Below are 15,020 nucleotides of genomic sequence, written 5' to 3' on the forward strand. Positions count from 1 at the left end.
ACATGAAAGTCTTCTGTCGCTCAACTGATCATCTTTTGACAACGCGCTTGAAGAAAATTAGACTCCACAGATGCAAGCAGCTTCTTCCGTGGTACGCGGTCAACGTCCTGAAAATATATTACATCTCTTCATTTCTGCGAAAAAAGGGTTTAAACCGGGGCAAAAGTATACCAGGAGAATGTCTTAGAAGGCGTGGTTCAGCAGTTGAGTAGTATTCTCTTTAATGGAGAGCTTTAGATCTTCCAGCAAGATGCCACTCCAGCCCATAAGGCAAAAAGCACCCAGCAGTGGCTAAAACACAATGTTCCTGGGTGCATAGCCGCGGAAGATTGCCCGTGTGGAAGTCCATATCTGAGTCCGTTGGACTACAGTTTGTGGTCATTATTGGAGAACATAGCCTGCCGAAGAACTTACAGTTCGAGCAGCAACGTCAATATCCATGGAAACCATGTGGGCTGCAATAGCTGCATAGCCTACCCGTTTGAAGGCTTTAGTAAAAGCAAATGCTGATCATTTCGATTGAAAATTTAAAATTTATTTTTTTAATCTTCCCATGATTAAATAAAACTAACTTCATTAAAAAAGTATTCTAATTTCATATCTATAATGGACTTAACTTGTAACAGAACTTATGGCAGGGCTAAGTATATTGAGTGTGCCGCGGTAAATAAGTAGAAGTTCAATCAGCTGATGTAGTCAGAACGTAATTGTGTCAGGATAATGTGTGAGCAATTGAGTACTGGAGAAAATATGACCCTAGTATTATGATAGACAAAATAAAATTATCCTCCAGCATGATAACGCTCGGCTTCATGCTACAAAAGCGGTGAAGACTTACTTGGGAACACTATTCAGGGATTGCTGCTTCCGACTATCATTTGTTTCGATCGTCGGTTCATGCTCTAGCTGATCGGCATTTTCACTCTTATGAAGAAGTCCGAAAATGGATCGATGGCTTCTACTATCCGCCATACTTCATCTAGACAATATTCTCTTAGCAGTGGATTACAGCTCATGTATGCGCTCTCCCTTTACTGAACCGAGGTGTTTTCTCCTTCCGGCCTTTGAGGAGGAAGAGGCTTGGAGTTTCTGGAGATGAGTCGCAGAACTCGTAGGGTGCAGTAAAACAAGGAGATCCATAGACTTCGTTTGATTTTGAGTGTTATTTATTTCGCCGAAAATATTATATGTAAAGTGTTGCAATATAAGTAGAAAAAGGTAATATGCTGGCTCATTCCATATTATTTACAGTCTTTTCTTCGAGTACAGCATTCCAGCGTTAAATGATCCGTCTCAATCACCCGGATCTTATGCTGTACCACTTCTACCTGTTTTATATAGTTAAATTCGCAGCAAAAGGACGAAAAGCCTGAATAGAAATAAAGAGCCCGTTGAAGCTGGCAAGGACAAAGTTATGCTCACACCCATGTCAGCTAGCAGTTGGAATTTCAAGAATCATGTAGATGTCAGTACTGAATAATTCCTAGGCTGTAACTTTTTGTATGTCATCTTTGACTTTTTTCAAGCAGACAGATGTACAATTTTACACAATAGAACAACGCGTTAAAACTATTGAAACTTTTTATTAAAATAGTCAATCTTTAAGAAAAACATATCGCAAAATTTATGATTTTTTTGGTAAAAATAATCGTCCGAATGAGTCGACAATTCAGAGGTTGTGGGAAAAATTTCAAGAAACTGATGCTATCGAGGATTGAAAAAGAACTGGCGGACTAAAATTGGACGTTCTGTTAAGAATATTCCTGCTGTAGCGCAAAGTGTTACTGAACAACCTTCAACATCGATATCTCGACAGTTTCAAGAATTCGGCGGATTTTACTGATTGAAGACTTTATGTGGCCTGAGTTTGAAAGAATACTCATAGATTATCTTTTTTTAAGCAGGATGTAACCACAAGAGTTACAGGCTGCAGTTAAAAGTTATTTTTTATACATGTATGAAATCCAAGTAAACTGTTTTGCAGTAACAGTCTAGTTATTTAATAACCACTTCTCGTATGTATAAAATTGTTCTAATTGCTCTGCATATTGCGCAAAAGATTTGCAAATCTTTGCAAAAGGAAACAAATAACTGTAATCTAAAAGATAATAATAAACTATTTCGAGAAGCTTAAAATATAATTTTGGCTCTATTTAGTTGTCCACATCTGTTTCTTTCTATATTAAGCAGTAAGTGTTCAGAAGCCAAGTGGATGACTCAAAAAATTGTAATTGTAATTTGTGGGCGTTTTCGGCACAACCTCTTCGTACACAGCAATCACAATTTTTCACATACTCATTTTGTGCAAGAACTTTACTCGTATAAGTAATATATATCTTCATATGTCTGTTTGTATATACTATAATAATAAAGCCAACAATAATAATTTATTCAATAGTAGAACAAGTGTTGATGAATAGAACTTGGCTGTTGTTGGTACGACTTGTTGGTGGTTTTGCTGTTGAAGTCATGAACTAATTTCACACTAATCCGATTGCACTCTTTGCCTACATATTCTTCACTTGCTAAGCTTCATTTGCTACAATTTTTTGATAAGATTTACTATTATTATTTTTATTATTATTATTATTTTTTTTTTTTTTTTTTTTTGTATACAGCATCAGCTAATATTTCACAGTTGCTGGTGTAACAATAAAACGTTTTTTATGATTGTTGTTTTTTTGCTTTCTTTTCCTTTCTATTGAGCTCGTAATTCAGGTTTCCCAGACACACACACACGCGCACAAGCAGCGGTAAAAACCTTTCCCCAACAAATAAAAATTAAAGAAATATGCACAAATAACAACAAAACATTTGCGATCCGTTTCTGTTTCGCATTTAGTGCCAACATTTCACTTCTCAAAATAAACGCTTTTTTCGGTTTGGTTTTGTATGGTTGCTTGTAATTTTCTTAAAGCCGCCAATAACGCACGCACATATAAACTTGCAATAGTCACCGATTTCTAATTCGGTTATATGTTTGTATGTATCAGTATGTAAGAGCGCGCGTTAGAAGGTGCGTATGCACTCAATTGTGTAGTTATGGCAAATAGACAGCAATTCATCATTGGCGATCAGTGACACCTCATTTTATAGTGCTTGTCCGTGGTCCCTCATTCGCTATTGCTTATTGCTATTGTTTTCATTACATATCTTCGAGTTGTATACGCGTATAATATTTACATAGTCACTATTTGTCGTTTTTAATACGTGCTGTTACTAGCTAATCATTCACTTCTCCGTCCAACTCGTGCGTGCTTCGCAACCAACTCGTTCAAATGCACGTAGTCAACTAACTGAGCCGCGGTGAAGGAATTCTAATCGCACGTCTGTGCAAGTCCATCAGCTGCCGTGCTCAGCCAACGCTGACTTGCCAAACTTACCGCTGCAAGCCACTGTATTTGCAACCTGGTATTTGACATTTTAAGCTTGAATGGTTATTGGCTGTTGTTGTTGTCGTTATTTTGGGAGCTTGGAATATTGGAAGAAGAAGTTAAGTAAGCTAGGAGTGCATTTATTGCAGAGAGCATGTGAGTTGGTTGAGAGTGAAGCTGTGATCGTTCTTTAATTGCGCGTAAACTTTGGCCTCTCTTTGCTGCAGTTCTCAAAGGGGGTTGAATTATGAAAATCACAAATACGTGTAGGAATGCAGATTTTTGGCACTGTTTAGCTTAAGTAAGGGTCGGAGGAGTAGAGTAAAGAAGAGCTAATAAGCCTTTACGTGAATTCCACGTGAGTAAATCCCCATAAATTTCACTACAAGAAAAACAAAACAACCAGGGTGGGAAAATTTGCTCCTGTAATCTATTGCATTTTATGAGAATATTTGCACACATGGATTTCCCGATGATGCGTTTATATGGTGTAATATAGGCGTTTTATGCATTCGAAATGTCCTTGAATGCTGATCTACCATTTGGAATAATAAGTTTTGCGGTTCGATAACATTATTTTATGGCTTGCAATACGAATTCAAATTTTTTCATGCAGCTGGTCTAAAATTTAATAATAATATTCTGAATTAATTGTTTCACCAGTTTGCAAGTAATCTACAAATGAAACTCCTTTCGCATCCCAAAAATCTGATGCTAAAACTTTCTTGGCCGATTTCTAAATTCGAACTCCTTTCGGAGCCGAAAATCGAAGTTCACACCACTCTTTAGTATCTTGGTTTGATTTAGGATCATAGTGATAGACCCAAGTCTCATCCACAGTGATGAATCGACGCACAAAATCTACTTTATCCTTTCGTAAACGCTCTAAATGTTGCTGAGAAAGTCGCATTCGAATGTGTTTTCGTTCTATTGTTAGCGAATGCGGCACTCAATAGGCACACAGCTTTCTGAATCCCAATACTTCAGTTGCTTACACTGCCCAATGAGATGCCTAGGGCTTCTACTAAATCTCTTTCAGTCACTCGACAGTTTTTCAATACGATATCACGTTTTTTCTACGATTTCTGGTGTTGTATCTCTTTTTGGATGTCCTTGACGTGGATCGTCTTTAAGGCTTGTACGACAAAGTTTAAATTCAGTAACCCATCGTTCTACTGTACTATTTGCTGGCGAAAAATCTTTATATATTGTACACTTCAACATTCGTTCATATGAAGAGTGTACCAACATAGTAAAAAAAAAACTGGCTAATAGCAACGTAAAACTTATTGAACAACCTAGTACATCTCATAATTATCACTTTACTCAAATGAATGGATTCAAACTAAATATTAACTTATAAAATACCATGGCCAAATGATCTTTTGTCGTATGAGGTCAAAAAGAAGTTGTTAAGGTTGCTACGCTTAAGCGATAGGCAGAAAAATAATTTGCTTTGTTTTTTAAACTATTTGAATTTATATTGTATAAACCGTCATCCACTAATCTGCATAGAAATAAGTTTTTAGTAGATGAAACACATAAGGCAAACTACGTAATGGATAAACGAATTAACAGTTGCTTACGATTTGTAATAATTTTGCAGGAGTTTTAGATTTCAACGCTAATGAATCACAACTTAAATTGAGCCTTTTTCGTATTATTTACTTAAATCAAATTAATAAAAACAAAATTAATATTCTTTGTATTCGTGGGATGTAAGAACTCACTAATTATCTCTCTTTAGTAATCTCTTTTTATATACCTATAATTAGAACGTTGAGGGGCTAAAGTGCATTTATCTAGCCTAGAAGGCTAATTGAAGGCAGTGGTAATTACCACCCAGATTAACACCGCCGCGATTTTAGGTCCATCGGACTATCATGCAAAGCTCAGGGGGGAGCTCATATGGTTGGTAAGCACACACCAGTGTAGGGAGTTAATTTTGTATTGGACTTGTCATTATTATTAGTTATTCCATACTCCTTTGGGAGGGTAAGGAGTCAAACATTTCTATCTAGCCGTAAGTCTCAGTTCATTAAACGATTTTTTTATTGCAAGCAGTCCTTTACCGTTCCTTGCGGGTTGCAAGTCAATGCGGCATACGGTATTTCATCTTAAAGCTTTCGCAGAGTGTGCCCTATCCATCCATATTTTCTCTTCTTTACTCCATTTTTGGTGCTTTTATTATTATATTATTATCCAGAGCTCTTCGTTTGTTATTACTCCTGGCCACCATATTTTAAATATATTACGCAAACACCTATTAATAAACGCCTGTCGTTTTGCGTTCGTGGTCGATGTCACAAGTCAAGTTTTGGATCCGTAGGTACATCAGCACGGACGAAACGCACGTGTTAAAAATGTTAAGCCTTTTGCAAGCGCTGATGTTGCTTGTTTGACTTCTGTCCCGAAAAGTGTTGCCATGTAGCGGAGTTTTATAGACGACTACAGGCTCTTTAGCCTTATTGCGATGCATCGGAATATTAAAGGAAATCACAATATTTCAGTCAAGAACACACAATTTGGAGATTTGCTTATAAAAAATATTGGGTTTTGCATATTTTTGTATAAATATAAAACTCACCTTTGTGCATTCTCTTCGTCATTGTATACACTTGAGTACATTCCATTTAGTCCATCCAGTTGACATGTAAAATCCATACTAACCACATATGGTGTGGCCGTACTCAATAGCTCCTCCAATTCGATAATCAGTAGTTCACGATCAGGACTCAAATATTTTGATTTTACACGAATACGAAGGTAGGCCATGACATTTAGAATACTAATACTTCCTATCTCCAGATCCTTGGCGTGCATAACAATCAAATTGGTTTGGACATCAACTTCAATTTGTACGGTCACATATCCTTCACAGGTGTTCGTTTCGAAATTTGGATACCAATAAATACGATATTTAATAGGTCGAATTTCAGTTGGTAAGCGATAAGTAATCTGGGTGGAGATGGAAATATAAATTAGTTAATTTCAGTAAATGCTCTATTTATAATCAATATTATCATTCATTTCATTAAAATCAAACTGGAAGCTGTACCAAACGGTATTCAGAGCCATACAAACCTACGCAGCGCAAGTTTAGGGGTATGTCTTATTCGATAAAGTAAATAAACTTGAACGTTACTTCATTAAAAGAATCCTCAAACTACCCGAGTTCACTCCCAATTATGCAATAACACTAGAAACTAATTTAGAAGATAGCCACATTTATTCTTTAGAACTGCACATGAAGTATATCTAGAAAACCATTTATAAATACAATTGCAACAGACTCCCACACAAACTAACCCAAGGCATCTTAAGTAAAAATGCGTTTTGGCTTAAATGGAGAAAGGCCTGGAGTTTGAAGAAAGCATCACCGCTATAGACTGGCAAGATCGATGTGTGCAACTTCTTACCAAAATGAAAATAAAAGAAATGGCAACAACAAGGCAAAAAGCGCGAGGCGCATTTATAAAAATTTAGACTACTCAAGAGGGGAACCATATATCTTAGAAGATATGCGACTAGCTGACATTACAACAATTTTCAGAGCAAGATGTGGTTTATTAAAGCTAAATGCAACTACGTATGGAAATACCCAGAAAATATGCACCCTCTGCAATTTGAACGAGGAAGAAGATGTGCAGCACTTCTTGGGATGATGTCCGGTACTGAATAAAATCAGGACAAGATACCTAAACGCAGCGGAGCTAAATGAAGCAGAAGTAATAGATATAAGTAATGGCCACATTTGGAAAAGACTAACTTACCTATATACTCAGCCTTACGCTATAGAGAATTTCTTATTGCAGAGTTTAATTTTTGATTAATTTTTGAGCTTTATGTATTTATATTTAATTGAAAATTTAAAAATAAATAAAGAAATTACTACTTCTACTACTACTTGTCAATATTACCATACAGTTGTATATATTGTACATATGTATATAGAAATAATGCATAAATAAATATGTGAGTACAGTCCAATCGTGATAGTCCGACACATACGGGACCGACACGTTGTCGGATTACCAAATATTCCGGACTACCGAAGGTTCCATTTAATGACACGAAAAAACAGAAAAAAATCACATCAACACCGTCAGAAATCGCGAGAGAACGGGCGTCGTTCAAATTTAATGACAAATACGTTGTGACCGGGAAACGAAACACGATCCCCCTCTGCTGCTCTGCTACGACTGATCAAAATAAAATAATGCCAATTGCATCCATAGACGTTATGAGGTTGTCGGATTACCGAACGTGTCGGATTAAGAAATGTCGGACTATCACGATTGTACTGTACTGGGTTTTGTAGGTATAAAGCTTTTTAATCAGATTTCGAATTTTTTGACACTGGGGGCTTATAAATAATTTCAGGCCCAATTTTGAACCACTTTTTCCAGAATAATTGGATTTATGGAATATCAAAAGAGCCTAAAAGATGATTCAATAAGGCCGCAGATTTTAATTCGTATACCGTGTGCCCCTTAAGTCACCGTACTCTTGTTATATTTGGACAAATCCCCCTGTAACTTTGCCAATTGTTAAATTTAAAAAACTTCGATGTAGGCTAATAAAACAATATATTTTCTTCTAAGCTATAAAAGAAAAACAATTACTTTTAATTTTAGTCTTACATTATGGCAACGAATATAAACACACTGGAATATTTGCGTCAACAAAAGTCTACGTACTCTTAATTTTATTGCGCTGTCTGGCGCGAGCGTTCTTCTTAGAAATAACGGGGATTTTTGAAAAATGTGTGTAGTAATGAGTAAATTCATTATAGTTGGCGTATTTTGCTTGAACTGGACAAAATTTTTGATTTTTATAGACAAAATGCCTCGAAAATAGTTATCGCGTGAACGTGGAAAGATCCTTCATATCCACACAAACGAGCAAAAATCTTATGCAGATGCTAAAATTATGGGTAGAAGTAAATACACTATTCAGAATGTCATTGGGCAATTCAAATACGCAGGGCGAATTAAAAAAAACAAAAGATCCGGCCGGCCACCTGCACTTTCCGATCGTGACAGGCGCACAATAAAGCATCGGGTGGACAAGGATCCCTTTTGCAGCGCAGTGCAGATTGCATCAGAGCTAGGTCGCAACATTGACAAGGAGGTGCATTTGGAAACAGTCCGTAGAGCGATAAAAACATATAACTTTAGGTCCTACACTCTTCGCAAGAAGCCGCACGTAAATTTAATTAATAGAACCGACGCTCTCTCTCTTCTGCTACGGCGGCCGCCTCATCATTACTCTTCTGGAAATACAAGAGGAGCATGTCAAAGTTTTTCTTAACTCTTTGGCATAGTTTGAGCTGTATATTTTTTATAACGCTTATGATTTAGTTCTTCGGCTCGAATTTAGTAGGATTATTCATCAATGTAATCTCTTTAAGAACAACGGAACCATCCCTACGCCACTCTAACATTTTAATACAACTTTTGTACAACGATTTGTCTTTTGCCTCTAAATAGGTCTCAGTTTTAGCGATTAACTCTTCATTCGAGCGAAATTTCTTACCGGCGAGCATTTTTTGTAGGTCTGCTAATAGCCAGTAGTCGCTGGAAGCCAAATTTTGCGAATACGGTGGATGTGGGAGTAATTCGAAGTTCAATTCATATAGTTGACACGTTATTGCGTTTGGTCAACAGTGAGCAAACGCGGCATCCACTTTGAATGTAGTTTTCTCATAGTCAAATGCTCATGCGATATAAAACCAGCAAGTTCTTTTGATATCTTTACGATGTCAGCTAACTCACACCACTTCACTTTTCTATCATTCAAAATGATTTTGTGGATTTTACTGATGTTTTCTGGTGTTATCGCCTCATTCGGACGTCCACTGCGTGGTGCATTATCAGTGTCTCTATGACCACGTTTGAAGTCAGCAAACCATAGTTTTATTATTGTTTCTGATGGAGCGGAGTCCTCATAACACTTTTCAAGCCATTACTACGCTTGAGCGGTATGTTTTTCTCATCAAGAAAGTATTTTTGATGCATTGTTTTGAAAATAACAAAAGTAGCGTCACTCTTAGCACAATAACTCACGAATTAATGAATAGAATAGCATGAAAATTTAACAGCTGTATTTTTGAGATTAGTGCTAACTGAAAAAGTGATGAATGCAATAACGCTAGTGCCCTATATGTGGTAGACCCGGGACTTTTAAGTCCATGTGTTAGATCATACATTTCACATACCCCAATGAAAGAAGTTCAATTGCAAGATGTCGGTGACTATTTAACCTCGTTTTTCGTGAAATAATGTGTCCTAGGAAGCTCGATTGCAATAGGGCCATTGTTGCAAGCGTTGTGTGGCAAGTAGCACGCAAGGCGACTGTATTAAAGACAATAGCGCTTGAGCAAATATTAGATTTACATGTATTTTGTTCTTGTAAAAGTGATTCTAAATACTAAAATTTCCATAAGAATGCTAACAAACACATCCTCCACGCCCATGTCATTTAATTCGGGCCATGAAAAGTTTGTCATGATAACGTTCGGCGTTCATCATTCACTGTACGAGCATTACCAGCAGCATTTTGCGATGAAGTGGATATTCAGTATGTTAAATGCGACATATTTGTTTGTTAACATATCCAATTAGATGGCCGAAAAAATTACCCGAAATGCACTTATTGCAGCAGGACCATTTTCAAAACACGTTCGGATATTTTTTGCGTTGTCGCTTCATGCCTAAATTTGCTAAAGCTTGTAGTACCAATTTACTCACATGGCCAGCGACCTATAAACATACGTAGTATCATGACACGACAATTAGGGAGCAGCTTGACCTAAACTTTTGTCAATGATTTATTCTTCATACTATTCGTTTTATTATTGTTGGATATTGGAATTTTCCTGTCCTTACACTTGATGATGATGTCTTATCTCATCAATTGAGGAAGCCAATAATATCATCATGGGAATCCCGACTGACGACCTAAAATACTCAAATCACTGTATTGGATCGTTGCAATAATTTTTGAATAAATTAAATCGCTTTTGCCAGACCATCTTGTTGACGTATTCTATATGACACGGAAATTTTTCTCTAATCTGCGTACAGCTTGCTCGAGTCTTTCTTAGTTTAACAGTGAAAAATATCCCTTTTGCTAGTCAACTGCGACTTATATATGGTATCAAACTACGGTCTAGGAGCGGTCATCAAACTCATCCATTCATTCACCGGTAGATGAACGGAAGTCTTTTTAGTAAAGCTTTTAAAATTAGATGACTTGAACTCCTTGGAATTGGTTAGGATAGTCTGAAAAAGAAAGATGTAGTACAGAATGGAATGTAGTTTTTTTGCATTCCATGCACATGTCACAAAAAGCCAAGTCTTTAAACCCACAACCCTTGGGCTCAACAAAAACTTGAAGGTAGTAATCTTCACTAGCAGTTTGATTGCTTTGAAATTTGATTTCCCCATTAAAGTTTTGTCTTTCTTTTTGCTCTCGTTCAAGTTGCGCTCTTCCATTTCATATATTGGCGCGTACACCCTTTTTGGGTATTTTCCCGAACTCCTCCTTCTATTTGGGGTATGCGTATTAATGTTGTTTCGCAAATGGAGGGACCTACAGTTTCAAGCCGACTCCGAGCGGCAAATATTTTTATGAAGAGCTTTTTCATAGCAGAAATACACTCGGAGATTTGCCATTGCCTGCCAAGGGGCTACCGCTATTAGAGAACTGTTTTTCTTAATTTTGGTGTTTCACCGAGATTCGAACCTGCATTCTCTCTGTGAATTCCGAATGGTAGTCACGCAGCAACCCATTCAGCTACGGCGGCCGCCTAAGCATATTTTGTTTCCATTTCATATATTGGTGCATTATTTCAGGAACGAAGTTCAGTTCATTTTCAATAGAACTCAATGTTTAAGTATAAACATTTTTCCACCTTACTGATGTTCGGATGCTCTATTGTTTGCTCAATTTGACACAATTTTCTAATTGAACTGTCTATATCCTTGCTAAATATTTGTACTCGAATTTACTTAGGATATTGACTCAATGTGAGAATCAAGTACGAGCTACACTGTAATGGTAATGGTAAGGGTTGTACGGGGTAGGCTAAAGCATTTGCGCACTGCGACCAGATTGATCTATTGTACGCCCTTAATTACTTGATTATAATTATTTAGTATACCGAGGAATTGAACCAGCTCCTTAGGAGGGAGCAATTGTAGGTCTTCCTCCTCTAGTAGGTACGAACCCAGGATTCTATGTCTCCTGTGGCCTATGCCTCACAGTTGGCGATTACATGTTCCATAGATAGACTCCTCTTCATCACAGCAGCACGTGCATAATCTTGTGCTAGGTAATTATATTGTGTTAAAGTGTTTATTACAGTCAAAGTGACCTGTAAGTGCTCCACAGAGAAATCTGAGGCCCTTTTTATCTAGGGTTAGAGCAGATTTTGCGCTGTTGGCATTGAAGCTCAAAAACTGTATGGAGTGATTAAGGTCGCTTGTGCCATTCTAGAGTTCCCCGATTTTAGTTTGGATCCATTTCCTGGTTTCCTGTTTTATATTACAATATTTTTGTTAAAGCCGAAAGATGGGGTTGATCTAATAAGTAGCCCTTCACTCTATTAGGACTTTTGAATGAGAAGCTATTCAAATTTTGTACTCGATGCTATAAGGCTGTACAATAAATTTCCCTGATGAGTAAATATTATAGTAACTACTCATTTATAACAAAAAATTACCGATGTTTGAGGGTTAAGGCGAACGAAAATGAGAGGTACTGCTTTCAGCAGCGTCAGTCTCATTATTTAATAACTATACCCCTTATATGTATATGTCGCGTCGATGATTTAGTATTAGTTGTTAGTTTAAGTACTTTGGTAATACAACTTTTTATCCAGTTAGTAGCGTATGCCAATAATTCTACTACTACAGTTATTCCCTTAAACAAGTTTATGCTCGGAAATAAAAGCGAAAATAAGTAAGACCTACATATATAAATATATATGAATACAGGGGGTTTTGCTACCTACTACCTGCTTACTTTGCGGCTCATTTTGTTGTGTGTCAGATTTGGAGATTGAAAATTTGTTATCACGCTTAGTGTTTGCAAAAATGCTTCCTGCTTTTGGCGGTATCGTTCGGTTAGGTATTTTTGCTTAGCTAGGCTTGCCTACATAAATGTATGAGGGCCTTTATTATATTTTGCGCACAATAATGAAAATACAGTTAAATAGTAACGAAAATGACTTTATTGTTTTTCAAGATATTCTACTTAGAAGTCAACACACTTTTGCATTCGTTGAATCAATTTTCAAAGCGCTTTTGCTGTTCAGAAGTGGATACCTTTAAAACGAGCATTTTATTTTTGATGTTCGGAAACCAAAATTAATCAGAAAGTGCCAAATCAGGGTAGTAAGGTGGCTGGCCCATTAATTCGATCTTTTGAATGCCAACAAACTCGTTAGAAGTGCTTGTGAAGGTTGCCTTGGTGAAGGTTGATTCGTCTGCGGCGGTTGGTTTTCCTTAATTCTTTGAAAACTTCTGGCAAAAAAATGGTTGTGTAGCATTCAAAATTTACTGTTTTGTAAAACAATTAAGGGGGGAGCCTGGTTTATAAGGTCAAAAAAATCAATTTTTTTTCATTTTAAGCGATTCCTAATATATTTCAGAATATTCACACAAAGTTACAGAGCCTAATTCTCAATATTTCCGTAGATACAAAGCCAAAGGTAGGCGAGCGTTAGGTAGTTACGCTGTGACCGGACAGCTTAGTACAAACTTTATCTTTTTTTCTCGACTTTTCATTTTTATGATTTCTTTGAATTGGCGTACATGAATGAAAAGTATTAAATTCTCTTCTATTTGAACTAACAAAATAGATAAAAAAAATTTTTCAAGATTTTTATACGAAGTTGAAGTGAATTTTTTTTTATAGAAAGGCATTATTTTCTTTAAAACCTGCAAAAATTTGGATTTTGGAATTTCTCTCAGTTTCCTTAGTTCATCTAGAATAAAAAACATGATAATTAGAAATCCGTTTGAATTTTTTGCTTTAGCAGCGCTCTACTAATTTCTATGTTAAACATTTTTTTCAACTTATTTTAACCAGTACAAAATTTTTTTATACTTTTTAAATGTTCATTAAAAGATAGAAAAAACTTTGCAGTGCTAAATTAAATTTTTCCTTAAAAAAAAAAGTCGCAAAGAGATGCAATTTTTAGACCTCATGAACCAGGCTCCCCCTTAAGACATAACCAGATTTTCCGAATCAACAGACGACCGTTTGATTTGAGGTGGCTCTTTCGCAAACAACTTTATTGGATTAAGCTCATCTTGCTGCATTAAGCACTAGTGCTGTCGATTGCTGCGTTAATTCCGGCTAATATGCGTAAATCTAAGATTTGTCGATTCGTTGTGATGTCACAAACCTGCTTTGAACCACAGCGCCTGAATTTCTTCAACCTTTCTGTGCCCCAACCGACACGAAGCACAGTGCGGCCGATTCCCAAAAAGCTGGCCAAAAGTCGAAAAAAAAAGTTTCTAGATAGAGTTTTTTTGTCTTTGGGTTGGCTACAGTAATGCCTTGAGTAGTGAAAACCGTTCATAGCAACGTCCTGTACCCTAAGTATCCTCTGTATTTTCAGTCGCAACGTGGCCTTCGTTTGAACATCGTATTACTGTCGATGAATAGTGAAAGTTGTACACATTTGAAAGATTTTGCAATGGAGTAAATTGAACAAAACCAAATGGAATCATCTTCGGTAGGTTAGTAAAATACGAGAAATCTTTAGTACATATCAATACCTCGACACAAAATTTTTAGCTGCAGCAATACGTAGATACATTTTTTGCAATTTTTTTTTTTTAATTTGAGTTTTCAAACTGTATAGTAATACAACGCCGTCATATGCTGCTTTGAAACCTATTAAAGGTTACTCAAAAAAGTAATGGTTACTGAATAAAACAAGATTCAGCTGCTACCACTTGCTAATCAGCGACCCCGAAAACATATAAATTAACATGCATCTTGATTATGCTCTTGAATATACGCTATTTCACGTGAGGGGGTGGCCAATAGGGGTGGAAGGGGGTGGATTTTCAAAATTTTAAGATCAAATTCGTAATCAGCGACCCCGACAACCCTCGAGTAAGAAATTTTGAATCAATTACTTAATTTTTTGAGTTTTGGCCAGCTTTTCGGGAATCGGCCGCACTGTGCGAAGCGACCAATCGACAAGATTTCTTTTTTGAGCAGTTGTCAAATTATCCGTTTTTGGACGGCTTTCACGAAATTCATCATGCAGGGATCAGCGGCCAGTTTTGAACTCGTTGTACCACCGTTTCCCAGTAACTGGGTGTGGTGCTTCAATGCAAAAGTCCAAATAATTTCATCAATGCAGTCCTGGCTCGATAACTCACGTCGAAAATCGTAATAAACCATCGCACGAAAATGTTCCCGAGTTAATCCATCTTTTTGACGAGATGAATTTTTCAACTCACTGACAAAAGAATAATTAAAGCTCGTAAGTCAAAACGTTATATGTAAGTTTATGCTAAGAAATACTAAACTTTTCGATGAAAATTACAGTTTGTCACAGGTAGTGTTGCAAAGGCGCAGAATATAGAGGGACAGACTCGTACTTGTATTAGGCGTGCA

The 15,020-nt window shown here is 36.7% G+C and overlaps 1 protein-coding gene across 8 annotated transcripts in view; it reads right to left on the minus strand.

Moving 5' to 3' along the window:
* LOC128854928 (glutamyl aminopeptidase-like) overlaps window positions 1-15,020 on the minus strand; it is a 52,368-nt gene that overhangs the window by 28,494 nt on the left and 8,854 nt on the right. For 4 of the 8 annotated variants that reach the window (XM_054089414.1, XM_054089413.1, XM_054089412.1 and 1 more), the window contains exon 1: window positions 3,184-3,307. Coding sequence is in view for 1 of the 8 variants with exons in the window: in XM_054089415.1 (XP_053945390.1) it covers window positions 5,962-6,332 (371 nt within the window). In the remaining 7 variants the exon portion in view is untranslated. Of the gene's footprint in view, window positions 1-2,936; window positions 3,308-5,961; window positions 6,333-15,020 lie in introns of those variants that run through there. The other 4 variants (XM_054089411.1, XM_054089408.1, XM_054089415.1 and 1 more) reach the window with 3 other exon arrangements.

The sequence above is a fragment of the Anastrepha ludens genome, chromosome 2 (genome assembly GCF_028408465.1).
Source record: "Anastrepha ludens isolate Willacy chromosome 2, idAnaLude1.1, whole genome shotgun sequence".
NCBI lineage: Eukaryota > Metazoa > Arthropoda > Insecta > Diptera > Tephritidae > Anastrepha > Anastrepha ludens.